Here is a 27,806-nt window from a genome sequence, read left to right as displayed (position 1 = left end):
GCTGAATTCTAGTTCTACACCAAGCTTGGGCGCTTCCTTTCAGAATGGACAAAATTATCAAGAATACACGTATCACGAAACTTTTCATGATAATCTAAAGCAGGGGTCCCCAAACCTGCGGCTGTTGACCGGTACCGGTCCGTGGCCTGTTAGGAACCGGGCCACACAGCAGGAAGTGGGTGGCGGACAAGCAAGCGAACCAGTCCCCAGTGCCAAAAATGTTAGGGACCGATGATCTAAAGCATCGAAAAGGAGCCACTAAAAAGCAACTACAAGTCTGTATTTATCAGGCCAGGCGGAGCAAGAATCTGGCCCGTGTTTGAATACAAAGCCAACCTTTGTGGTTCCTTCCAGTTCTAGCCTACTGTACACACCCGGTAGTTCAGGGGCAGAGGAGTCCATTCACCAAACGCAGGGACTGTGAACAACCGGTGCGTACGAACGACCACGTGCGGCTCCGCCTCCCTAGGGCTTTCTTTTTCCGGGGGAAAATGCTCTGCTACCGGAAGTGACGAAGGCTGGGTGTACCAAAGGGTTAGGGCTCTCTCTTCCTCTCCACGCGGTGGTTGAGTTCGGCAGGCCTATACAACTTGTGCTGAATGATGCCGGGGAAACTCCTTAGTGACACGGATTTGGAATCAGATGCAGCCATGGGAAAAATGGAGACACCGCGAAAACAAAATGAGAAGGTACCTCCGAGGGCGGAGGGACTTGGGGCAAGGCAGGAAGGGGAAGCCGGGGCGCTGAGAGGCTAGGGGCCCCGGCGTGGGATTGCTTGGAGCGCGGCTCGGGCCAGGTTTGTCCGGAGATCCGCGTGGGTCTTGGCCAAAGGGCGTCTGGGAGTGGTGTCCTCCACGGGCGGTGGGCGCTCCACAGAGCTCCGGGAGCTCCCCAGCGAGGGCTGGGAGAGATCGGAACTGAAGGGAGCGCCAGTATCCCACGTGGTCCCGGAGTCTGGGTGCCCCACCGCAGGTGCACAGAGTTCGATGTTCACGGCTAGGCCCCACGTTCTGGCTCAAGCTCAGACCTAACTCCCGGCGAGTCGCGTGCGCGGAGAATTTTAAGTCAAGTTAAGGTAGGTAGGGACTGACGCTTTAGACTAGACTGCACACGTGCGCGGCGTAAGCAGTGACATTTTGACCCTATTTCCGGTAAGCAGCACTTAGAAAATGAAGTAATTCAGTGCCTCTTAATGTTTATTGGCCAGATTACCCATTGAAATGTAAAGCTCTGTCGTGGTGCTAACTGGACACCATGTTTTTGAAATAGCCCAGCAGAGTGCCGGAGTCTCTTCACTTTGACAGCTGTCTGCCTCCTTGCTGTTGCTTCTTTAAATAGTGATTTCACTGTGACTGAGTCCGTTCTGAGATAAGGTCGGTGGGAACAAAAATTGCCCCTGAATTTGTGTTGTATATGACTTTTCTTGCTGTTTCTGGGTCTTTTTGATGGGAAGTTTACAACTGCAGTATTTTGGCCTTGTAGGAAGCCGAGGGACCACAGACTTGTCTTTACGGGTGGGGAGGACATTTCACTGGCTTTACCTGCTCTGCATTAGTGAACTTGTCCAGTTGTGAGGTGCTCAAATTAGAAGGGACATGACTAAACTCTATTATATTACAAAAGGGACCGCCGGGATGGGAAATTCACTCTTATTTGGTGGAACCAGGTGATGAAAGAGCTGAAGTCCTGGGGGGAAAGGGAGACCAGGATTGTTTTCAGGTGTCTGAAGGTTGGTCACGTGGGAGAGATTACCCTCACCCATGAGTTGAGAGCAGAGACCAGGCTTGAAGTTTTAGGGAGGCAGATTACAGCTCAATGTAATAGTCTCTGTACTTCTGGGATTCTGTTGAGGCTGTCAGGAGGTTTTAACAGGCTACACCATCTAGTTGCTTTTCAGTAATATTAAGTAATTGAGCTTTCAGTAATATGAAAAGTTGGAAGTCAGACATTTCTGTTAGGAGCCATAGTCTGCTTTGGTTTTGAGGTTTCACTTGTTCCATGTCCTTGTAACTTGTGCTTCCCCTTTCCCCCTTCTTCTTTAAATTAGATGCATCTTTTTAAAGATTTTACTTATTTATTTTCAGAGAGGGGAAGGGAGGGAGAAGAGGGGGAGAGAAACATTGATATACGAGAGATACATTGATAGGTTGCCTCTTGCACACCCCCAACCAGGGACCCAACCAGCAACCCAGGCATATGCCTGACTGGGAATCGAAGTAGTGGCCTTTGGGTTCTCAGGCCAGTACTCAATCCACTGAGCCACACCAACCACGGCAGAATCATCTTTTTTATATGTGTGTTGATAGATTGTGAGTTTTTACAGCTTTTTGGTACAGGAAGTGTCTCTGTAAATTCTTTTGCACTTGTGAGATGGTCAAGACAGATACTGTGAATCCTTGTTTTACCTGTATAGGAACTCTAGGGAAGAAAAGTCTGTCTAGCATCTTCCATCTGTGGACATATATGGCCTTATTTCTCTTACCAGAATTAAACTGTACTTGTTCACTTGCTATAGTGTATTTAGTTTAGAGCCTGTTGCAGCATCCCATGAGCCACCTCAAATCCTTTGTGAAAATTTTATTGTACTTGTTTGACCACCATGAATTGAGTACTTAGAGGCATTCTCTTCTAAGCTAATGGCATTATTGATATATTGATATTATCTCCATATAGCTAAGAAATAGTACTAAAAACATGTTGTTTGATTTTTGCCTTATTGCAAAACTAAAGTACAAATGTTGAAAAATGCCCCCAAATTGTGTTCTTCATAACTGTGTGATTTGGAAGTAATCTAGAATTGATGTATTATACAAATTTATCAGATGCTTTGTTTAGTGTTTATATTTTCTTAATTGATTTTTTTTTAGAAAGGTAGAAAAGAGAAGCCAAAATCTAATAAGACTGAAAAGGCAGTAGAAGAAATGGAAGAAGCTATTTCCCCTAAAGTTAAAAAAGTTAAAAAGAAAGCAGGACTCTCTGAGGTTGACATGAATTCTCCTAAATCTAAAAAGGAAAAAATTAAAGAGGAGCCATCTCAAGATGATGTAATTTCTCCTAAAATCAAAAATGTGAAAAAACCCAAAGAGCCCATGGAAAAGAAAGATATTTCTTCTAAAACCAAAAAAATTAAAAAAAACGAGGAGCCCTCTGAAGAAGAATTAGGTACTCCTAAGCCCAAAAGGATGAAGAAAGAAAAAGAAATGAATGGAGAAATTGGGGAGAAAAGCTCCAAACTAAAGAATGGATTCTCTTTTTCTGGACCTGACTCTAACTCCAATGGAGCTGCCAGTGAAGAAAGTAACAGTGAGCTGGAGCAGGTAAGGTTTGACTGTGTAGAATGTATCTCATCGTAGTCAAGATCTCAAGGAGGGTTTTCAGTGTTGAGGGAGAGGGGAAGAATTGGGGGGGAAGGTATAGAGAATAAGAAGCATAATTGGTAGGCACAAAATAGCCAGGGGGAGGTTAGGAATAGTATAGGAAGCAGAAGCCAAAGAACTGATATGCACAACCCATGGACATGGACTAAGGGGTGGGTGATGCTCAAGGGCAGGGGCCTTGCAGGTGGGGGGATAAAGGGGAGACAAAAATTGAGAAAACTATAATACGTAATCAATGAAATATACTTTAGAAAAGATAAGTAAGTAGGTAATTGCTATATATTATATAGTCAAGGGAGGAAATTTGATTTGTTGGCTGGTAATGGAGTCCTTTGTCTGCCTCCATTTGGAGTAAACACATCTGTCTAAGTTTGGGGAAAATCTTAGACAAGATTTTTCCAAACAAGGTTAGCTTATTTGCAAGTCAGAAATCAACAGGAAGGATATAATCATGCAAATAGGCCCTGGCTTCCCTCTGAGGGGTTTCACCAATAAACCACAGTTAAGTAGGACCACTAAGTCTCTTTGTTTAGGCCATTTACTAACTTGACTTGAACGGGATGATTAAATAAATCTGTCCACTTGGAAGCCAGTTCTGGCAGCTTTCAAAAACACAGCAAAGAAAAACCCTAATTCTAATAAACAACTTTCTGTTTGATGTAGATCTTGAACAACATTTAAGAATTTTTTTGACTATAAAAAATAATATGTGATTCAGAGAATTTAGGAGATTTAGAAATTTATTTTTAAAAAGTTTCCCCCCAAAAATTAAAATTAAAGAAGGTTCCCTAAAATTTCTGCACTCAGTAATTTGGTGAATGTTAAACATTTTCAGGTACAGAGGTAGCCTATTGAATTTCAATACTTCTTTGCTGTACTTTTTATATGTGGAACTTTTTTTTGTCAGATTAGGATTGTACTATATGCAATCTTGTATCCAGGCTTTTCCATTTTTATATAAGCATTTCCCACATTTTAATTTTTTTCTTTTAATCCTCACCTGAGGGCATGTTTGTTTATTAATTTTAGAGAGAGGAAGGAGGGTGGAGAGAGAGATCAGTGTGAGAAAGAAACATTAGTTGGTTGCTCCCATAGGTGCCCTACCAGGGATTGAACCCACAGCCTTTGGTGCATGGGACGACGCTTCAACCAACTGAGCTACCCAGCCAGTCCTCCCCCATTTTTATAAGATATTTATTTTAATTCTTTTATTTATTATTGTTAAATAAAAATATTAAATCTTAATGGTTATGTTATGCATCATATACATGTTTAGAGATTCACATGATTATTTCTTTACTCGACATTCAGATTTTTTACTAACAAGTGATGTCACTGTTTGCTCTGTGTTTCCTGTGGATGCACATGAGCAATGTTGCTGTGGAAAGGGCTAATGACCTTGCAACAGTGCATCCGTTTGGAATAGCAGTAGGATAGTTCTTAGTGGAGACTGCATCTGCCTTCACTAGCCATGTATTGTGTGTGTGTGTTTAGCATATATTTGCTACAGATTTTTCCTTTAGGATTTTATAGATTATTTCCTTTTTCAGATCTTGATTTACCTACCAAGAATTGTATGTCTTTTTGGTCAATTGAGAAGAGGTATTTTAGAACACGTTCTTTTCTTTTTCAGAAACCTTCTATATATTAACCTGTAGGGGTAAAATTATTGATTTCTTTCTGTGGCCCTTTACTTGACAGGAAATAACTGTGGAACAAAAAGAAGGTGCTTTCTCTAATTTCCCCATATCTGAAGAGACCATTAAACTTCTCAAAGGTAATATGCTTAGAAATATTGAGTAAATTTGGACATGTTATTTGGAAGCACTCTGCTGTTTTTGTTGGGATGAACTATGATACATGTTCCTTTTTTAAGATTTTAAAAAGTCTTTATTGTATTTTTCGTTACCATTTAGTCCTCTTATACCACCTCCCCTCTTTTAAGATTTTATTTATTTTAGAAAGAGGGGAAGGGAAGGAGAGAGGGAGAGAAACATCAATGTGTGGTTGCCTCTCGTGTACCCCCTACTGGGGACCTGGCCAAGCCCAGGCACGCGCCCTGATTGGGAATCGAACCAGCGACCCTTTGATGTGCAGGCCTATGCTAAATCTACTGAGCTACACCAGCCAGGGCCATTAGTTGATTCTTGTATGATCCCTGACAGGGGATCAAACCCACAGCCCTGATGTATCAGGATGAAGCTCTAACCAACTAGCTACCTGGCCTCTCCCATTTCATGAGGTATCTCTAGGTTAATCATACCAGCCTGGCTTAGAATTCATCTTAGCAGTGTGCCTGTGAATGAGCTATAGGTGGTCATAGATGCTCAACTAGGTGTTTTCTGAGCCATGTGTGGCACAGTTTGGACTTTGCCTGAAGGCACCTGATATTCAGGCTTATATTGAACTGTGGGTGAGATTTCATGACAAGTGACTTAATCTCTTAAAATAGTAAATACTTATGCAATTTGGTGCTTTAAAATTTGTTGATATTTTTTAGTTAAGTTGATTCTTCACTTCCAGAAGATATTTGAACCTGAATTTGTAATGTTGATCAGAAGGTAGAATATCCCCTCCATTATGGCTGATAACACAGTTAACTTGTTTACAGCTCGTGGGGTGACCTTCCTGTTTCCTATACAAGCAAAGACGTTTCACCATGTGTATAGTGGAAAAGATTTAATTGCACAGGCACGGACAGGAACTGGGAAGACATTCTCCTTTGCCATCCCTTTGATTGAGAAGCTTCTGGGAGAATTGCAAGACCGGAAGAGAGGCCGTGCTCCTCAGGTAACTCATCTCTTTAATGCAGACCTCAGGGGCTCCAAATCCGCACAGGAGAAAACATCTCCTGGGTATTGTTTACAAACACGGCTGTTCATTATTGGGTTCTCCTTAAAGTCTTTTTGAGTATTGGAAGTGTTGGCCACTAGTCCTATATATTTAAACATTGTAATCCATCCCATGGTTGTGGTCACCTGTATTATTTATTAGTGCTCATCAGGTTCCTTTCAAACTATTAAGTGTCCCTGGGGCTCACAGTTTTGATCAAGTGTCTTTTTTTGCCATTTTTGCTTTTAATAGAGATGCATGAATAGAAGGAGAGGCCAAGCTTCCCTCCCTCACTGAAATGCATGTTACACAATCATGTGTTTTTGTAGTTGCTGTTAACAACTACGGCAGTAAATGAACTATTCTGGCACCTAGTGTGTCATCAGTCAATACTTGCTGGGTGAGCATATTGGGTTGTTCACCTTAAATCATACTGGTGTCACGTTGTTACTCTATCAGAGGATCTGTAGTGGTTTTGTATTGTGCGCCCTGTCAGGTTGAACTCAGGCTATTTCAGGGTTCAAAGCCCCTCCTCATGCTGGCCCTGTCTTCCTTGTCTGACTCCTGATTCTACTTCAGATTCTCTGTGGCATAGAGGTTCAGAGCACAGGTTTGGGGCCTGGCTCTGAATTTAAATCTGGGCTTGGCCTCTTCTTAGCCTTTGGTTTTAGAACTCTGTTTGTGTATTGACTTTTGGGCAAGATGGAGGCGTAGGTAGACACACTGTGCCTCCTCGCACAACCAAGATAGGGACAACAACAATTTAGAAACAGAACAATAACCAGAACTGATAGAAAATTGAACTTTATAGAAGTTGGACAACTGAGGAGTTGAAATGGACACATTCATCCAGACCAGTAGGAGGGGTGGAGTCCAGTGCCTGAGTGGAGAGGGGTCGTGGCACAAAGAGTAGTAGGACCAGGAGTGTAAGGCATCCCAGGCATGCAAGACCGCAGCGGGTGCAGGGTGGTAACCGGCAGACCCAGTGAGGCAGTGATTGTGAAGCAAGGCATTGTGTGCAACCCAGTGTCCCAGTGCCGGGAAACAGAGCCTCAGGGCACTGATTGAAAATACTTGTGGGGGTTGAGGCACAGGGAGAGACTCCCAGCCTCACAGGAGAGTTTGTAGGAGAGACCCATGGGGTCCTAGAATGTACATAAGCCCACCCACACGGGAATCAGCACCAGAAAGGCTCAGTTTGCTTGGGGGAAGTGGTGGAAGGGAATGAAGTCTGACGAAAAGCAGAGCAAGCGCCATTGTTCTCTCTCAGACCCCGCCCCCACATACAGTGTCAAAACCCAGGGACTGGTGTGCCCTGCCCTGGTGAACACCTAAGGCTCTGCCCTTCATATGTAACAGGCACAGCAAGACAAAAAAAATGGCCCAAACGGAAGAACAGATCAAAGCTCCACAGCAAATACAACTAAGCAACCAAGAGATAGCCAACCTATCAGATGCACAGTTCAAAGCACTGGTGATCAGGATGCTCACAGAATTGGTTGAATTTGGTCACAAATTAGATGAAAAAATGAAGGCTACGTTAAGTGAAATGAAGGAAAATGCACAGGGAACCAATAGTGATGGGAAGAAAACTGGAACTGAGATCAATGGAGTGGACCATTCCACTCCATTGAAAGAAACAACCAAACAGAAAAGAATGAAGAAACAAGAATTCCAAAATATGAGGAGAGGCTTAGGAGCCTCCGGGACATCTTTAAACGTTCCAACATCCGAATTATAGGGGTGCCAAAAGGGGAAGAGGAAGAGCAACAAGTGGAAAAGTTATTTGAACAAATAATAAAGGAGAACTTCCCCATTCTGGCAAAGGAAATAGACTTCCAGGAAGTCCAGGAAGCTCAGAGAGCCCCAAAGAAGTTGGACCCAAGAAGGAACACAAGGCACATCATAATTACATTAGCCAAGGTAAAAATGAAGGAGAGAATCCTAGAAGCAGCAAGAAATAAGGAGACAGTAGCCTACAAAGGAGTTCCCATCAGGCTGTTAGCTGATTTCTCAAAAGAGACCTTACAGGCAAGAAGGGGCTGGAAAGAAATATTCCAAGTCATGAAAGACAAGGACCTACATCCCAGATTGCTCTATCCAGCAAAGCTCTCATTTAGAATGGAAGGGAAGATAAAGTGCTTTTCAGATAAGGTCAAGTTAAAGGAGTTCATCATCACCAAACCCTTATTACATGAAATGTTAAAGGGGTTTATCTGAGAAAAACAAGATAAAAAATATGAACAGTAAAATGATAGCAAACTCACAATTATTAACAATCACGCCTAAAACAAAAACTAAGGAAACAACTAGAACAGGAACAGAACCACAGAAATGGAGATCACATGGAGGGTTAGCAACAGGGGAGTGGGAGAAGGACAGAGGGTACAGAGAATAAGTAGCCTAGATGGTAGGGAGAAAATAGAGGAAGGGCAAGAGTAGTATGGGAAATGTAGAAGCTAAAGAACTTATGACACATGGACATGAATTAAAGGGGGGGAATGTGGGTGGGAGAGGATGTACAGGGTGGAGGGGAATGAAGGGGGGTAATGGGACAACTGTAATAGCATAATCAGAATATATTTTAAAAATCTCTTATAGATATCACAGTGTAATTGTATGATACAATTGTATTACAGATGAATAACTTGTGAGAATTAAAGGAGAATAATGCATATTAAGCATTTAGTAGAACCTGAGACACAGTAAAAGCACGAGTATTAGCTAATGTTATCTGCAGTATTACTCCTTGCTGAAGTTGTTCCTTCTCTGGCATGCTGTTCTTTAACACTAGCAGCACCATGAAACTTTCCCCAGTTCCTTCCGCCTGCTCTGTGCAGCCCTCCTGGAGCACCATGCTTTGGATACCTACTTTTCTTCTGAGTGGTAAGGTCATAATCTTCTGTGTAGGTTTGTCAGGGACTGCATTTTATGATCCTTCCACTTACACAGCATATTACAAAGCACATAATAGGTGTTTTGAAAATACTGGTTAGGATGAGGTGGATCTTCTGGTGAATTCCAAATGTGTTAATAAACAAATACTACATAATGCTATGAATTCAGTTTAGTTTTAGTTTTTGTTTGTTTGTTTGTTTGTTTTCAGGTACTGGTTCTTGCACCCACAAGGGAATTGGCAAACCAAGTAAGCAAAGACTTCATTGACATCACAAAAAAGTTGGCAGTGGCTTGTTTTTATGGTGGAACTCCCTATGGAGGTCAAAGTAAGTAAATCCAAAAGTGAGGGAAGGAAGATGCCATTTGTTGTTGGATGCCCTGGCTGGATCCAACCTTGGCATCTGGCTTTTCCTGGTCTAGTCATTCTGGTGGTTTTCTTTGTTGTTTGGTTTAAAGATGGTCAGTAACATGGTACTGCATGGTGCTGTTCAAGTCCATTCCTAGGACTTTTGTGGTATCTGTGTTTATCTAAAGGCTGCAAAGTCACTGGACTCAAGGACCCTTGGAACTAGAAAGTCAGAATTCAAGGTTACTCTTTTTATTTGTCCAGGACCTTGGGTCTCTGCCTGTTCTTGCTTCCTTCAAATTTTTATTATTATTTATTTATTTTTTTTGCAGGCTTTCTTTTCTCTAGGCCCAAGGGCCAAATGTTACAACCTTTGGCAGTGGTATTGAATTACTTAGCAATTCAAGACCTTAAAGCTTTATATGCAGAGCAGATATATAATTCAGGAAGGGATTCAAAGAATTAAAAAAGTCTTAGCATTGGCACACAAGGCTTAGTTCCTTTCAGCTTTGGTGGAATGAATATAGGCTTTGGCATCAGAAAGACCTGAGTGTGAGTCTAGGCTGCTCACAGAGTAGCTATGTGATTTCAAGTTCAAGTTGCCTGATTTTTCTGTTCTTGAGTTTGTTCATGTCTGAAATAGCATTGCTCAACTCACCCTGTTGCAGTGAGGACTGAATTGGGCGGTGTGTGTGGAGTGCCTTGTATCCCAACGCTGCAGTAGCAGCTCCATAAAAAGTTGCATTATTGCCATCTCATCCCAGTTATATTGAACCCTTTCCCCCCAAATGTCTCTATATCTTCTTAAAATACTTGCCCTTCTAACTTGTCTCATCCTCTTTAAATTTTGACCTCATAAAAAGTTTCTTTTGCTTTAAGATTCTTGCGCTGGCTGGTGTGGCTCAGTGGATTGAGCATCCGCCTATGAACTGAGAGGTCACCAGTTCGATTCCCAGTCAGGGCACATGCCTGGGTTGCGGGCCCAGTCCCCAATTGGGGATGTGCAAGAAGCAACTAATCAATATATCACACATTGATGTTTCTCTCCCTCTCTCTAAAATTAAGTAAATAAAATCTTTTTTTTTTTTTTAACTATTAGCTGTTATTTTTTAAATTTTATTTATTTATTTTTAGAGACTGGAAGGGAGGGAGAAAGAGAGAGAAAAACATCGGTCTGTGGTTGCCTCTCATATGGCCCCCACTGGAGACCTGGCCCGCAACCCAGGCATGTGCCCTGACTGGGAATCGAACCTGTGATGCCTTGGTTCGCAGCCCGTGCTCAATCCACTGAGCTACACCAGCTAGGGCTAAGTAAATAAAATCTTAATGACAACAAAAAAAAGATTCTTACTCTCACTTTGTGAGATCTTGATATTTCCACGAGCTAAGGAAGCCATTTCATTCCTGCTACTACCATCCCCACTGGTACATTTTTCTATTATGTCACATAATACACTGGACTGTCACTTAGATGTTTTTCCCACTAAATTATGGAGTATCTTGGTATCTTTCTCTTTAATACATAGTATATTATATTGTAGTTAGTAAATATTTTAGAATAAAAATTATTAATTGGTACCCCAGCCTATAGAGGACTTAACAACCCAGCATATCTTATCATTATGTTCTTCATAGTTGAACGTATGCGGAATGGGATTGACATCCTGGTTGGGACACCAGGTCGTATCAAAGACCACTTGCAGAATGGCAAGCTAGATCTCACCAAACTCAAGCATGTCGTCTTGGATGAAGTTGACCAGATGTTGGATATGGGGTTTGCTGATCAAGTGGAAGAGATTTTAAGTGTGGCATACAAGAAAGGTAAACTCCCAAGTTCAAGGAATTGATGAAAGGGATCAGAAGGGTTGGTGATTAAGTGGTTTTCTAAAAGTTAAACAAAGCTTAAAGAAATTGGGAGGTGACTTATTTTACTCAGGAACTCTTGAATTAAACATAAATCATGATGTATCACAAATATGGGAAATGGGAGCGAGTAAAGAGAAAAATTTCGTATCTACCAGTATGGTGTACTTGACTTTTGTATATTTCTTCCTGACTTTGTGCTGCTGTGTGTAAGTGTGGGTGCATGTGTTAACATGGTCTTACTGAACATATTAAAACTTAGCATAATAGTCCATGAAGTAGTTGTGCCATGATTTAATTCCACCTATGTATTTTAATTTTTAGGTGATATAAATAATTATTCTTACAGGCACAGGCATTTTTGTGCAGATAGCTTCCTTTCCTACCACAGTTATTTGGAGTTAGTTCTTTAGGACAGATTTCCAGAAGTGAAATTACTGAGTTGAAAGATAGGAATAGTTCATGCTCCTCAATATACATTGTCAAGTTGCTCTCTCAAAGGATTGTACCAGCTTATACTGCCATTTGAAATATACGAAAATGCCATGAATTGATTTCCAGTTGGTAGGATTTGTTATAGTGGACAAGTTCCCCTTGTGGTTCGTAAAGGCCACTGGTCAGAAAGCAAGGTAAGTTTAGAATGCTTTTACTATTTTAAGGGTCCTTGACATAAATTATTTAGGCAGTATTTCTTTGACCGTTGGGAACCTCTGTTTTTCATTTTTGCGTCTTCAATGCCTGGCTTGGCCTAGTGATTGCTGTAGAGTGTTAATGGACCCAGGAAGAATCGGGTGAGGTGGAATACTCTGTAGGTTTGTTTGGGTTATTCATACTAACTTTTTTTCCCCCAAAAGATTCAGAAGACAACCCCCAAACACTGCTCTTTTCTGCAACTTGCCCTCATTGGGTATTTAATGTTGCTAAGAAATACATGAAATCTACATATGAGCAGGTGGACCTGATTGGTAAAAAGACTCAGAAAGCCGCAATAACTGTGGAGGTAAATGATTTATTTGGTTGCTGGAATTAGTAATAAATTGTGTGTCATTTTTTTCTCTTGATAGTTTTAAGACTGGCAAATTTCTGTGTAAATACTAGATCCATGTGAAAAGCCAAGTAAAGATATATTTGTTTGATTTGTATAGGATATCTGTGTTTTCTAAATTTCATCATAATTTACCCTAATTTCAGAATCTTTTGAAACCTAAATCTGTCTGAATTATCTAAACAGAAATTACCCCCAGACATTGACATTAAACACTAGAGAGTGGTGGAAAAATCTGGTGCTTTGTGTTGAAGCTGTTTTTCATCTTAGGGTCTGGTACCTACACAAACTCACTGCACCCATGGAATAGACATGTACAGTAACTGACTACCGATTGCATTTTTAAACAAATCCTTACCTGAGGGTATGCTTACTGATTTGAGAGAGAGAGCAAGAAAACATCAATGTGAGAGAGAAACATCGATCAGTTGCCTCCTGCATGCACCCGGATGGCATTGAACCCGCAGCCTTTTTGGTGCACAGGACAATGCTCCAACCAACTGAGCCACCCAGCCAGGGCCGGATTACATTTTTAAAGGATGGAAGGACAAAACATACTTTTCTCTTGTCAGTTATTTGGTTTCCTGCAGGACTCTAAATGATATTTCTTTTCCTACATTTTCATGATTAGGTCAGAAAATAAAGAAGTCACATGCTCTTTGGAGAAAGAGGAAGGGCTTTCTGCTTTCATGGTTTAGTTTTTTCTCTAAACAGTGAGTCTGCTCTAGGCCAACTTAAACAACTGCTTCCAGTACCATTAGTGGTGAGCAAGTAATTTCAGGTTCCAGCTGAGAGTTGTGAAATTTTTCTTTTTCTCACCTCTCCTTTAAGCATCTGGCTGTCAAGTGCCACTGGACTCAGAGAGCAGCAGTTATTGGGGACGTGATCCGAGTGTACAGTGGTTTTCACGGGCGCACCATCGTCTTCTGTGAGACCAAGAAAGAAGCCCAGGAGTTGTCTCAGAATGTCTCCATAAGGCAGGTGGGTCCTTCCTCTTCCTTTTCTTTAGGGAGGGAGAGTCTTTTATTTTAATTTTTTAGTTTTATTGATTTTTTTTTTTGAGGGAGAGAAGCATTGATTTGTTGTTCCACTTACTTATGCATTTATTGTTTACTCTTGTATGTGCCCTGTCTAGGTGTTGAACCACAGCCTTGTGTATCAGGACAACAATCTAACCAACTGAGCTACCTGGCCAGGGAAGGGGGAAGCATCTTTTCATTGATAGAGTGTACATGTTAGAGCTCACCTAATCTGTCAGTCTCATTTCTGAGATGAGGAGAAGGTGGCTCAAACCCAAGGTTCCACCAGCAATATAGATTTGATCATTTTTAAACAAAAAATAAATTTTACCATCTTAACCATTAAAATAATTTTTAGAAAATTTTTTCTATTGATTTTTAGAAAGAGAGAGGAAGAGGGAAAAAGAGTAAGAAACATTGATTTGCTGTTCTACTTATTTATCTATTTATTGGTTGATTCTCGTATGTGCCCTGACCGGGGATTGATTTTGCAACCTTGGCATATTGGGATGATGCTCTAACCAACTGAGTGACCCTCCTAGGTCAATTTTTTTTTTTTTTTTTTTTTTAGATTTTATTTACTTATCTTTAGAGAGGGAAGGGAGGGAGAGGGAGAGGGAGAGAGGAACATCAATGTGTGGCTGCTGGGGGCTGTGTCCTGAAACCCAGGCATGTGCTCTGACTGGGAATCGAACCTGCAACACTTTGGTTCGCAGTCTGCGCTCAATCCACTGAGCTACACCAGCCAGGTCAACTTTTTAAGAATATTACTTATTGATTGAGGGCAACTTTTTTTTTAAGAGTATTACTTATTGATTGACAGAGAGAGAGAGAGAGAGAGAGAGAGAGAAACATTGATTTGTTATTCCATTTACTTACACATTTGCTGGTTGCTTTTTGTACATGGCCTGACCAGGGATTGAATCTGCAGCCTTAGCACATCAGGGTGATGCTCCAACCAGCTGAGCTATTCAGCCAGGGCCAGATTTGATCACTCTTTTCTAGTGTGCTATACCTTAATATAGTTGATTTAATAACCAAGGAATAGAAAAAGTTTTGAGGCTTGTCCATGAAAGGCACATGTTTTCTTTCTTCTTTGTATTATTTTTAGCAGAAGTATCACCAAAATATGAAATGTCTTCTATAGGCCTCATTGGTGAAGTACCCTTATTGTTGGATCTGGTATTCTTAAGCTAGCTTATTTCTTTGGCAGGATGCCCAGTCACTACATGGAGACATTCCACAGAAGCAAAGGGAAATCACCCTGAAAGGTTTTAGAAATGGTGATTTTGGAGTTTTGGTTGCAACCAATGTTGCTGCGCGAGGGTTAGACATCCCTGAGGTTGACCTGGTTGTACAAAGTTCTCCACCAAAGGTAAGTGTTTTATGTTTTGTTGTTTCTTTTGGGTACTAAACCAAAATAGAAGTTGTATTGTTTACTTTCATGTGATTAATAATAGCTGTTTCTTGAGTGCTAGGGGTGGTTTTAAAATTGATTGTGAGGCCGTCCCTTCAGAACTGGCAATTGAGTGCAAGCCTGGTCACTGGTCAGAGGCTGGAATGATAATCTCTGGTTAAAGGGTGAGTTCTGGAAGACTTTGTGGAAGTCATGCAGTTTTGAACTGGACTTTGAACATGGGTATGACTTAGATGGGGTGGAGGTGGGAAGGATAAACTCAGGAGCTAGAGGATAGAGAAGGGAGAAAGTCCTGTAGTTAACAGCCTTCGTTGTTGAAGCTGCTAGGGTTTGTGGGGGTGGGAAGGGAACCTCTCAGGGAGGGCCCTCAGGCATAGTTCATGTGGTGTGCACAGTACTTGTCACAAGAGATCTGGTCTGCAGAGACCTGTCTATATCACTTCAAGTGTGAAAACCCTATAACCTTCCCGAAATTGGCAAATCTGGCAGGATTAAATGTTGTTTACAATGATGGAAAAATGCCTGATAACTATGAAATCACCACTTCTTACTGTAAGAAGTCCCTTGTGTGGCATAGACGTTGTTTAAATGAGCCTGCACATCTGTCCATCCAATACAATAGCCACAGCCAGGTGTAGCTGCCAAACACTTGAAATGCAGCTCGTCTGAACTGATGTGTGTTATAAATGCAAAACACACGTTGGAATGTCTTTTATTTTAAACTTTCTATTATGCACATTGGACTTTTGAAAACCTGAAAAAAGAATGCAAAATACTGCACTTGATAACTTGTTTGAAATAGATAACATCATACTTCTGGCCAAGATGGAGGCATAGGTGGATGCACCGTACCTCCATGCACAACCAAGATAGGGACAACAACAATTTAGAAACACAATAACATCCAGAAATGACAGAAAATTGATCTGAATGGAAGTCAGACAACCAAGAAGTTGAATTAGACCCCTGCATCCAGACCAGTGGGAGGGGCGGAGACGAGCAGCCAGGCGTGGGTTGGGTTGTGGCGTGAAGAGCAGAGAGCAGTGGGACCAGCACATAAGACATCCGGGGGCAAGTAAGGCCTCCAGGGCAGGCAGGACTGCAGTGGGTGGATCCTGAGTGTGCAGGTGGCAGCTGGCAGACCCCGGCCCAGGGTTGGCAACTAGCAACTGACAGACCCAGTGAGGCGGCCATAGTAAAGCAAGGCAGGGCGAGCAACCCAGGATCACAGCGCTGGGAAATAGAGCCTTGGGACACTGACTGAGGACATCTGTGGGAATTGAGGTGCGCAGAGAGACACCCATCCTCACAGGGGAGATCCTTGGAGGGTCCCATGGTGTGCACAAGCCCACCCACACGGGAATTGGCACTAGAGGGGCCCAGTTTGCTTGGGGGAAGCAGCAGAGGGGACTGAGGTTCCACGGAGAATGGAGCAATCGCCATTGTTCCCTCTCGACTCCACCCCCACATACAACGTCACAACCCAGTGACTGGGGTGCCCTGCCCTGGTGAACACCTAAGACTCCGCCCTTTACTGTAACAGGTGTGACCAGACCCCCCCCCCCCCAAAAAGATGGCTCAAACAGAAGAACAAATCAAAGCCCCAGAACTCATCCTTTTAAGCAACTGAGAGATAGCTAACCTATCAGATGCACAGTTCAAAACACTGGTGATCAGGATGCTCACAGAGTTGGTTGATTTTGGCCACAAATTAGATGAACATATGCAGGCTACAATAAGAGAAATGAAGAAAAATGCACAGGAAACCAATAGTGACAGAAGGAAACTGGGACTCAAAACAATAGAGTGGACCAGAAGGAAGACAGAAACAACCAAACAGGAAAGAATGGAGAAATATGAATTAAAAAAACGAGGAGAAGCTTAGGAACCTCCAGGACATCTTTAAACGTTCCAACATCCGAATTATAGGGGTACCAGAAGAAGAAGAGGAAAAGTCAGAAATTGAAAACTTATTTGAACAAATAATAAAGGAGAACTTCCCCATTCTGGCAAAGGAAATAGACTTCCAGGAAGTCCAGGAGCTCAGAGAGTCCCAAAGAAGTTGCACCCAAGAAGGAACACACCAAGGCACATCATAATTACATTAGCCAAGGTAAAAATGAAAGAGAGAATCCTAGAAGCAGCAAGAGATAAGGAGACAGTAACCTACAAAGGAGTTCCCATCAGACTGTTAGCTGATTTCTCAAAAGAGACCTTACAGGCAAGAAGGGGCTGGAAAGTATTCCAAGTCATGAAAGGCAAGGACCTACATCCAAGATTGCTCTACCCAGCAAAGCTTTCATTTAGAATGGAAGGGCAGATAAAGTGCTTCTTAGATAAGGTCAAGTTAAAGGGGTTCATCATCACCAAACCCTTATTATATGAAATTTTAAAGGGACTTATTTAAGAAAAGAAGATAAAAAAAACATGTATAGTAAAAGGACAGAAAACTCACAATTATTAACAACTACACCTAAAACAAAACCAAAAGAAATGAAGCAAACAACTAGAACAGGAACAGAACCACAGAAATGGAGATCACATAGAGGGTTAGCAACAGGCGAGTGGGAGGAGGAGTGGGGGAAAAGGTACAGAAAATAAGTAGCCTAGATGGTAGGTAGAAAATAGACAGAGGGAGGGCAAGAATAGTATGGGAAATGTAGAAGCTAAAGAACTTACGACACATGGACATGAACTAAAGGGGGGGAATGTGGGTGGGAGAGGGTGTACAGGGTGGAGGGGAATGAAGGGGAGAAATGGGACAACTGTAATAGCATAATCAATAAAATATAATAAAAAAATAGATAACATTGAAGTGACCAAACTGCTAGGTATGTTGAGTTAAATAAAATAATAAAATTAATCTTTATTTACTTTTATTTTACTTTTTAGTGTGGTTATAGGAAATTGCAGATTGAAATGGCGTACGATGGTTCTGTTGGACAGCACTATTTAGATGATGCTTTGTGCAGATTTGCCCATAGGCTAGGGACCACTGATCAAGAGGTTTTGAAAAATTGTCACAATTCCTTAATTGAAATGCTAGAGAACTTTTCCCCTCACAGCCCTGCATGTTTCTACCACTCTTGCCTCTGTGCGGACTTCTCAGGTCTTTGTCTCTTTCTGTTCATGTTGCTCATATTTTACTCCCCTAGGATGTGGAGTCCTACATTCATCGTTCTGGGCGGACAGGCAGAGCTGGAAGGACTGGAGTTTGCATCTGCTTCTATCAGCATAAGGAGGAGTATCAGTTAGCACAAGTGGAGCAAAAAGCGGTAAAAACTGTTTTCTTAGCCTTATTCAGCAAAGGTTGGGCTCTACGTCAGCCTTTGATTTCTTCATTCAGTTTTTTTTTTTACTTGAAATGAGTTTCATTTCCAGCATGTGACCATGACTGAAAGCTTGTTGTTAGATATATGTTTTATACATTGTCCTATAATGTAAAGCCCATTTTGAAATAATTTTGCATTTGAAAGCAGTGCATTTGTTTTCATATTTACAATTATAAGAGTTGTTTTATGCTAGAAAGGCAGTTTTCAGACAATGATAACATGAACACATCAGGTATGCTTATGCATAGATGAGAGAGTTATAGGAATTCTTCTGTGAGGAAATTCTCACAGTAGGTACTGCCTCCTCTAGGAGGCAGGGCTTCGTCTCCCTCCTTCTCCTTGAGGGACTGCATGTGGTGGCCGCGTACAAAGACTAGACTGGGAGTGGCGGGCGGGGGAGACTCGACAGTGCAGAAAGTGGACAGACACTGCCTGGCCAGGGCATCATCAGTAAGAAGCATGTACCCCTGATAGAAAGTGATGTGGTGGCACCCACCTCTGGCCTTCTTCCCCAAAATCCATGGCCCCAGTCTGAGCATGTGAAAAATATCAGACAGCCTAATGGAGGGATGGTCTACAAAGTACCTGGTCAGGGCTCCTTAAAACTGCCCAGGTCATAAAAAAGCAAGGAAAGACAGACTGCCGAGGGTCGGGGAGACTAAGGAGACATGATCGGTGGATGGAATGCGGTATCCTGGATTGGATATTGGAACAAAGGAAGGATATTAGTAGAAAAACTAGTAAAATTAAATGAAATCTGGAGCTCAGTTAGTAGTACAGTAACCACTGGGTTTCTTAGCTATGACAAACGTCCCACAGTCCTAACAGTAAGAAAACTTGGTGCATGGTATATAGGAACTCTCTGTAAATCTAAAACCGGTCTCAAATAAAAAGTTTATCTTATAAATAAATGTATAACAACTGTGATTGGAAAATGTAAAAAATTACCAATCTCAGTGGAAACAGTTAATGACCACGTTGTACATTAAACTATGGTTCATTTTCTTGTAGGGAATTAAATTTAAACGAATAGGCGTTCCTTCTGCGACAGAGATAATAAAGGCTTCCAGCAAAGATGCCATCAGGTATGCTCCTGCCGCTGTTGTGGTCTGTTTCAGCGCTTGTTCTCATTACTGCATGTCTTTGCACATTAATGAGGTTGGGCCTTTTAAAAACAAATTTTTGTTATTCATTAAAACAAAATTTTTATTTATTCATTTTTAGAAAGAGGGGAGAGGAGGGAGAAACATCGACTGGTTGCCTCTCACACCCCCCCCCCCCCAACTGGGGACATGGCTGGCAACCCAGGCATGTGCCCTCGCCTGGAATCAGCTGGCAACCTGTAAGCCCTCAGGTCGACAGCCAGTCCACTGAGCCACACTAGCCAGGGCGTTATTCATTTTTTTTTTTTTTTTTTTAAGATTTTATTTATTTATTTTTAGGGAGGGAAGGGAGAGAGAGAGAGAGGGAGAGAGAGAAACATCAATGTACGGTTGCTGGGGGTTATGGCCTGAAACCCAGGAATGTACCCTGGCTGGGAATCGAACCTGGGACACTTTGGTTCCCAGCCCGTGCTCAATCCACTGAGCTACGCCAGCCAGGGCATTATTCAGAGATAAGAGATAAGCCCTCTTATCTAACAATTTATAGCCCTCTTATTATTAAAACCCTCTGATGGTGCTGAAACAAAATTATGCAAAGTAGAAATCCTTGTTTTCTACTCATCCCTGCCTAATCCTATTATTCACTAGTAACCACTGTTTAATAGTTTGGTTTGCCCTGACTGGTGTGGCTCAAGTGGTTGGAGCATTGTCCCTTAACTGAAGGGCAAGGGCACATACCTAGGTTATGGGATCAATTCCCGATCCAGTCACAGGCTTGTGCAAACCTGTCAGTGTTTTTCATACTGATGTTTCTCTATCTCCCTTCCTCTCCCTTCTCTCTCTAAAAAGCAATGCAAAAGTGTCCTCTGGTGAGGAAGTTTGCTTTGTCTTAGGCAGTTTAAGGAACTGTATCTTATATATGGTATAGGTGCTTCCCACCTGGAGACTAATTAGATTGGAACAGATTATATTCCAAATCTTCATTAATCCAGGCCCTCTCCTGGGAGGAATGAGAGTTAGTTATTTTAGTTATAGTAAATATCTAGATAGAATTAGATTAACAGTGTTTGTCATTGGAGGTGCCATTGTCATTGGGGGCAAGGACATTTTTATTGTGTGGGATTGTCCTATGAATTGAAGGATATTTAGCTGTTTATTTAGCATCCTGGCTGTTCAGTGTGTATCCCTGGGGGGTGAGTAGGATTGGCATGAAAGGCAAAAAGGTCTTGTTTTCTGGGTGTTTCCTGCTTGGGACCAGAGTCCGAGCGTCATTTTTAGAGCATTTTCCATAATTACTTACAAATGTGTGACATACTTATTTTAAAAATCAACAGGGGGAGTTCATGTTCAAAAGAAATGCTGGATATTAGCATATTAATAACTTGGAAAAGTTATTATTGGAAAGACTACAAATGAAAAGACTTCTAACTCAGCTTTTTTCAAGTTTATTTTAGCATGATTTTCTTTAAGCATCCTGCAGACAGGGTTTCCTGTGATACCTCGTAAGGAAATTTGGGGTTAGATGGCCAGGAAGGAGAAAAGAGATAAGGACGCTGGTGGTGCTGTGTGGAAGGTGTCCTTGAGAGGGGCGGGCCTGATGATAGTGAGTCCCTAATGAACGTGTGGTCTCATAAAGGCCTGTATCATTTTTAGCATACTTTGGGAGTCTTTTTTTTTTTTTAGAATGTAAATACCTGTAGTATCTTCTTACTGTAAAAGTAATATATGCTTATTATAAAATATATCATTTATTAACACCAGGTTTAATAGAAGGGCACTTGTATCTCTTTCATGGTTTCTTTAGTTTATATTGATACACATTTTAAAATTCCTTATACTTTTTTCTCTAACACTGTGATTAACATCTTAATATCTTATTTCCTTAAGATAAAACTCTTGGGGGGTTGGTAGTTAGAATTATTTAGATGTACTCAGAGAAATAGATTTATTACTACAGAAATGTGATGCTTGTATAACTGTAGCAAAAAGGTGTGTTAAACACACAGATTTGGTTTGAAAGTTACTGATTTGTCTTGAGATGTCTTGAAAATGAAATCTGTCTACTTCTCCTACCCTTCTGCTAACAAATATATTCTCGATCAAACCATAGGCTCTTGGATTCTGTTCCTCCCACTGCTATTAGCCACTTCAAGCAGTCAGCTGAGAAACTGATAGAGGAAAAGGGAGCTGTGGAAGCCCTGGCGGCGGCACTGGCTCACATCTCAGGTGCCACATCCGTAGACCAGCGCTCCATGATCAACTCAGAAGCGGTAAGGGTCCCTATCAAATTTTGATGCTTGGCCCTGGCCAGGTAGCTCAGTTGCTTAGAGTATTGTCCCAACACATCAAGATTGTGGGTTCAGTCCCTGGTCAGGACACATACGAGAATCAGCCAATGAAAGCATAAGTAAGGAGAACAGCAAATCAATGTTTCTCTCTCAACTCCATGCATAAACAAGTCCATAGAGACGTAGAGTAGATGAGTGGTTGCCAGTGTACCAGAAAAGGGTGGGGGGTGGCAGTGACTGCTGATGGGCATGGGGATTCTATTTAGGGTGATGGGATGTCCTGGAATTTTAGATAGTATTGATGGTTGCAGATTTTGTGAACATAGTGAAAACCCCTGAATGGTACACTTTAAAATGGTGAATTCTGTGGTTATGTGAATTACATCTCAAATTTTTAAAATTTTAAAATATATGCACACATACAAATATATATATATAATTCATTCAGCCAGCATACGTAGAAAGTTTAGAAGGTGTGTGCTTTTTAAAAAATTTTTGAGAGGATAGGTTCACATTTTGTCGTTAGGGATGATGTTGTATGATCCCCGTAAACTGCCTAGTTTGCCCCCATGGTAACAGTTTACAAAACTAGAATCTCACAGCGGGATTGTCGACATTGGCACAGTCCACCAGTCTCGTTCAGGGTTCTTCGGTTTTACTTGAACTTATTTGTGTGGGTGTGTGCAGTGGTATAGCCTTTTAGGGAGAACTTTTCCAGAGATATTTTAGGAACATGAGGGCAGGTGTTTTATCAGTTGTTTGTTTTAGAGACTTTAATTTTGTTGCCCTTTCTTTCATAGGGCTTTGTGACCATGATCTTGAAGTGCTCAATTGAAATGCCAAACATTAGTTATGCTTGGAAAGAACTGAAAGAGCAACTGGGTGAGGAGATTGATTCCAAAGTGAAGGGGATGGTCTTTCTCAAAGGAAAGCAGGTAAGGAAGCCTGGGACCTATTTTGTGACCTTGCTTTGTGGTTCTTCAGGTTTATGCAGGCCATGCAACACTGTACAGTAGCTTCTCCCTGATCTAGGGGATGCTGCACTTTTTGTTCTCTCTGTAGTTTTCTCTGGGTAGTGTTATCCATGACTCAGTTCCACTCAGTCATTGACAACTACCCCATCCATGTCTCCAGCCTGAACCATCTGCATCCAGCGCTGGACTCGAAGATGCACCTGCTTCCCTGACATCTCCACTAAGATGGGGTTTATTAAGCAACTTAAAACAAGCATTCAATATTGAGTTCATAGTCTTTAATTCAAATTCAAATTTTAAAATCTTGCCTTCCAAAACTGGTGTTCTTTCTTCTGAGTCCTGGTCTCAGTTAATGGCCTGACCAGCACAGTAGTGCCAAGTACGCCATGCTTTCTAAGTGCTTGCTGTACCCACTGTGTATGATACCTCTTTCCTGGTATGCTTTATGACTTGGCTTGGCCCTGTGTCTCCCTGTGGAGCTTTCCTGGCCATACAGCAGAGTTGGGGGCATCTTTATCTGTACTGCAGAGTTCTTAGGGCATACCTTCATTTAGGTAAATTTTAATGGCTGTGCTTGCTGGCTGAGAGCCTCAAGAACACTATAACCTATTCAAAGGCAAAGACTGTTTAGGTATCTCTATACCCCAGTGAGTCCTGGCATTGACTACTTAGTAAACACATAAATGAAGATTCCTACAGATGACAAAATATCAGTACCTGGTGCTCCCTGTGGTTATAACTGGGTAAACTGGTGGGTGGAACGGGTGTTCCTCATAAAATATTGCAATTAATGACAACCAGTGGAGAGATGGGTGCCTGTGTCAGTTGCAGGGGTAGTTGGAATATAGTATTTGTGGAGACCAAAAGACAGAAGGACCTCTTTAGTTGGAGATGAAATCTCTGCTTATTAAAGATAGTGTCCTGTATTTAATTTTTTAGAAAACTTTTTCATAGGAGGCTGAATTATGAAAAACTAGAAAATTAATCATAGAAGGGTTTTTTTTGTGTTTTTTGTTTGTTTTGTTTTATTTTGTTTTGCCTTTACTGTGACCAGTTGTCACTCTTTTTGATGAAAGCCAGTGTATTTTAATGGTTTAAGACCGTAGGTTTTGGAGCTATACTGTCCAGAATTGTAAAACCTACTCTATCAGCTGCGGGGCCTTAGACAAGTCAGTTGGCCTCTCCAGTCTTCTATTTCCTCAGCCATAAAAGTAGCTAATAGTTGCTTTAAGATGAGCACAGTATGATAACCAAGAATGATCTCTAGTCAGTTCTAAATCGTTTTTGAGTTCTTTTGTTTTATATCTTTAGCTTTTTGCTATTATCCTTTGGGGAGGTACAACGTGATGGCCTTGGTCTAAAGTTTACCTAAAATTAGCCCTGGCTGGTGTAGCTCAGTGGAATGAGCATGGCTTGCGAACCAGAGGGTTGTCAGTTCAATTCCCAGTCAGGGCACATGCCTGGGTTGCAGGTCAGGTCCCCAGTAGGGTATGTGAGAGGCAACCACACATTGATGTTTCTGTCCCTCTCTTTCTACTTCTTTTCCCCTCTCTCTAAAAATGAATAAATAAAATCTTAAAAAACTAATAATAAAGTTTACCTAAAATTAGTACTTTTTTTGACTCAATAATGACAAATTTATTACTTTCCACAGGTTCATTTCTAGAATGGACACTTATAAGAAAAAAGTCTAGTGTACTTCTAACCCTATACATTTAATTTTTTTCATACATTTAAAATTTCTTCCTAAGCTATGTAATATTTGTCCCTTTCACAGTTTTCCTTTCCATTATTATCTTAGTAATAAGAAATATGAAAAGTTAATGAAAAGAACAAAAATGAAAATGAAAGACAAGCATTTGAATAAATTGTTGATGGCAGAAAAATAGACCATTTATAAGCAGCATTTGCTGATTATGTAATTTTAAAATATCAATGTGAAATGTAGCATTTTTTAAAAAAACATACTATCTGGTCATTTAGAGTGTCACTTAATGTGCATTTTATAATTCTCATCAAAGGCGCAGTTAACTTGTATTTGTTTTGATTTCTAGGGCGTTTGCTTTGATGTCCGTACTGCCGCAGTAACAGAAATACAGGTATTCTTTTCTCTTGGAATCTGAAGTTAACACATCTAAATTGTAGAATGTTCATTATTGAAAATACTGAGTAATAGAAAGGGAAACAGCAGCTCTAGTTCTTTTACTAAAAGACAGTTACCAATTTCAGTATTTTTTTCTCCTAATGTTTTACTTTGATATATTTTGTTTTTCTTTCTATAGAGTTGTGAACCATATCCAGCCTTTCCCCCCTCCCATATATGTTATATGGGGTTTACATAAATAGTTTTAATTTCTATGTGTTTTTAATTCGGTACTGCTGTGAGAAACGTGTTTGTACGTGGTATAATTATTGTACATGGTTGACAGCTTTGGGTACCCTATAGTAGTTGAATTGAGTAAATGATACTGTGATGATGATGCAGTGTGAGGGTACTTCTTACATTGAAACCCATTTTTCCACACTTCAGTGACTCTGGTTTTTGGGCCATGAAAGTTACTATTTTGGGCCAGTGACTTTTTAAGCACTGAGGTTATCAGTCTCGTTTTTCTTGTTGAGAAAGGGCAAAAATGTCTTTCTCCTGCCTTTTTAAACCAAATTCAATTAAAAAAATCAATGAGGTAAAAAAATCATCTCTCAACAGGAAAAATGGCATGATTCACGGCGCTGGCAACTCTCTGTGGCCACAGAGCAACCGGAGCTGGAAGGACCACGGGAAGGGTACCGAAACTTCAGGGGACAGCGGGAAGGCAATCGAGGAGGTCACAGGGGGCAACGGGAAGGAAACCGAAACTTCAGGGGACAGCGGGAAGGCAGTAGAAACTTCCGAGGACAGCGATCAGGAGGTGGTGGCAGGAATAACAGATTCCAAAACAAAGGCCAGAAACGGAGTTTTAGTAAAGCGTTTGGTCAGTAATTGAAGTAGGAAATGTATATGGCATAACAGAACTGCGTTTGGCTCCATGGAACTGAACCTTCTTTGCACACAAAGTTAAAAGCACATTGTGTTTCCTTCCTGACCATGCGTCCAGGCCCATTTCTTCCAGAGATAGGCTTCTTCCAAATTATTTCATCTGATAATTGTCGTAACTTAATTGCCACTTTTGTATCAGGTTTTTCTTTGAAAAGGTATATGAATTCATTACATTTTTATTCTAGTGCATTTTTCTATGGATTATAAGATAAAGTTAAGCTTGTATCTGCCTGTACTTTTAAGTTGACCTGTCTTTATGCTTAAAAGTATTTCTTGGTAGTGTTCTCCCCTACATACCTATGGGGAATGCCACAATCTCTGGAGAAGCACTTTGTTCTGTAATTGGCATTCCTCAGCCACCTGCCTAACAATTCCTCATGTGGGCTTATAACATGTCTTCTGAGAGTTAATACTGAGCAATGTTTTGAAGCAAGATTCAAACTTAGCTTGGATGTAATAAAGCTTATGCCAGCATGTGCTGTAGATTTGGAGGGTGTGATGCATTTGATAAGGACACATGTGGATTAGCCATTGTTATGTGTGTGCATTTTGATACACTTTTAGCTTTTGATTATACCGTGGTTTTTGCTTCAGTGAATTCTTAACAGGTTTTATACATCTGCTTATCATATATATATATAACAATATTTTAATAAAAACAAGTATATTTAAGGGATTCCAAATGTATGGGATGGCCCCTTAACTTTCTTTGTAGCTAAGGAGGCTGGGTAAATGGGGCTTCATGATAACGTATTCCACTGTCTATTGGAAGAAACATTATTTGCCAGGAAGGAATTAAGGGAGTTAGGGGGCAGAGATTTGCAGTGCTGAAGAGTCCAAAAAAAAAAACAAAAACACTGAAAATACTTTTCATATGCAAGAAGGAAGTATCTATTGAGAGCAAAGGGAAGAACTGGTGAAAGGTGCATGATAAAGGATTCTTTTAATGGTGAAAACTTACTGGTCATTAATGTTTCTGGAGGTTAACATCTAATAGGCAAGCTAAAATTTAGATAAAATGATCTGGTTTAGTTTCTCAAGGGCCTAGTTCCTATAGCCACAGCATAGGAATTTTTATTAGACTGCTATTCCATTGGGAGGTTTTGGCTACTTAGGAAACTTGTCTTAAAAAAAAAAAAAAACAAAAACAAAAAAACAAAAACAAGCTACGTGGTTATTTTAAGCTGTTGTTCTGAGGGAACTGAAAAACTTGATACAGCCTCTGGCCAGATAAGTCTCTGAGTTCTCAAATACTTCCCTGGAAACTTTCCGCATGGTCCAGGAGCTTAAGAGTGTCGTAGTCTTCTCGCCTTAATTTCTAGAAATTCTGTACTGGGAATCTCAGGGAATAAACTATGGCCGGGGAAGTTAAACTACATGGCCTGTCTTGTTTTTATGTAATTAACTGAAATCTCTCTAGAAGGTTTCTCTCACTTGATTGAATCTTTATCTCTGACTGCCTTTTCCTTGGTCACCTTGCAGTAAGGTGCTCAGATAGCCAACTCCGCTCTGATTGAAGCAACGTCCTCTTTCTAGTTGGACTTCAGTTCCATCTTTGAATCCTGACTGGTGTTCTTCTGTTCTCAGAAATTCTCTTGGTTTTTATTCCTTGATCCATTTGTCAATATTACCACTTTTCTTCCTGTTCCTCAGGACTTCCTATCAAGCCACAGGGATTTAGGGGAAGGTGTTGGATCCCAGAGAACTAACTCATGTGCCTTGTGGATTTCAATTTGTTGATTCTGGTTTTGCTCTGGTACTGAGGATACTTTCATAACCACCAAATCATTTCAGTTTGGATACAAATGGGCACTTTATCAGGCATGTAAAAGGATACAATACCTATCCTTCATTAAAACCTTTAGGTAGATTAGCATAAAGAAACATAATCAGGCCTAAATCAAAAGTAAGGGGGAGATTATTGGGTATTTCCCTTTATACAACTTAATTTTAAGGAAAGCATATCTGTGGCTGTTACAATAAATGAAGCTAAAGTTTCTCAGACCTCGGAATTCAAACCGTATTTATAAATGTATAATTCAACTACTGCTTGGTTGAAATGGGCTTGTTGGGCTAGCCTGGGGAATGCTATCATTTTTACTATATTCTATAGAGAAAATATTTTCCAATTGATGGTCTTTTAAAATACAACCCATTTTTACATTGAATTTATCTGTACAGTGGTTTCTTTAAAATTGTACATAAAATGTTTTTATTATAAAATTGAGTTAATGTATAAAATACTACTTTCTGCCATAATAAAAGTATCAGTACTTGT

At 40.8% G+C, this 27,806-nt stretch overlaps 1 protein-coding gene across 2 annotated transcripts; it reads left to right on the top strand.

Annotated features, from left to right (window-relative positions):
- Window positions 1–518: 518 nt before the first annotated feature.
- On the top strand, window positions 519–27,806 carry DDX21 (DExD-box helicase 21). 2 transcript variants are annotated; one of them, XM_045842134.1, is made up of 16 exons: window positions 560–689; window positions 1,270–1,373; window positions 2,868–3,317; window positions 5,079–5,154; window positions 5,989–6,167; window positions 9,316–9,433; window positions 11,089–11,274; window positions 12,171–12,316; window positions 13,193–13,342; window positions 14,594–14,755; window positions 17,953–18,072; window positions 19,141–19,214; window positions 21,343–21,502; window positions 22,321–22,455; window positions 24,549–24,593; window positions 25,199–27,806. In XM_045842134.1, exons 3-16 carry the CDS (start codon window positions 2,922–2,924, stop codon window positions 25,469–25,471), a joined length of 2,220 nt encoding a protein of 739 aa, XP_045698090.1. In that variant the 5' UTR covers window positions 560–689; window positions 1,270–1,373; window positions 2,868–2,921; the 3' UTR covers window positions 25,472–27,806. The 2 variants fall into 2 exon arrangements, with proteins under 2 accessions (XP_045698089.1, XP_045698090.1); XM_045842133.1 differs by lacking the exon at window positions 1,270–1,373 and having other exon boundaries at window positions 519–689.

This window comes from Phyllostomus hastatus, unplaced genomic scaffold, assembly GCF_019186645.2.
Source record: "Phyllostomus hastatus isolate PE091 unplaced genomic scaffold, TTU_PhHast_1.1 phas_contig_38, whole genome shotgun sequence".
In the NCBI taxonomy this organism is placed as follows: Eukaryota; Metazoa; Chordata; class Mammalia; order Chiroptera; family Phyllostomidae; genus Phyllostomus; species Phyllostomus hastatus.
The sequence above is the reverse complement of the archived record's forward strand: the minus strand, read 5'-3'. Positions and strand labels throughout refer to the sequence as shown.

Bases quoted from the DNA above. Each gene is read 5' to 3' on its own strand.
- DDX21 (XM_045842133.1), top strand. From the start codon at position 600: ATGATGCCGGGGAAACTCCTTAGTGACACGGATTTGGAATCAGATGCA. The intron at 3,318-5,078 runs GTAAGGTTTGAC...TTTACTTGACAG, and splicing joins GTAACAGTGAGCTGGAGCAG to GAAATAACTGTGGAACAAAA. The intron at 21,503-22,320 runs GTAAGGGTCCCT...TTTCTTTCATAG, and splicing joins CCATGATCAACTCAGAAGCG to GGCTTTGTGACCATGATCTT.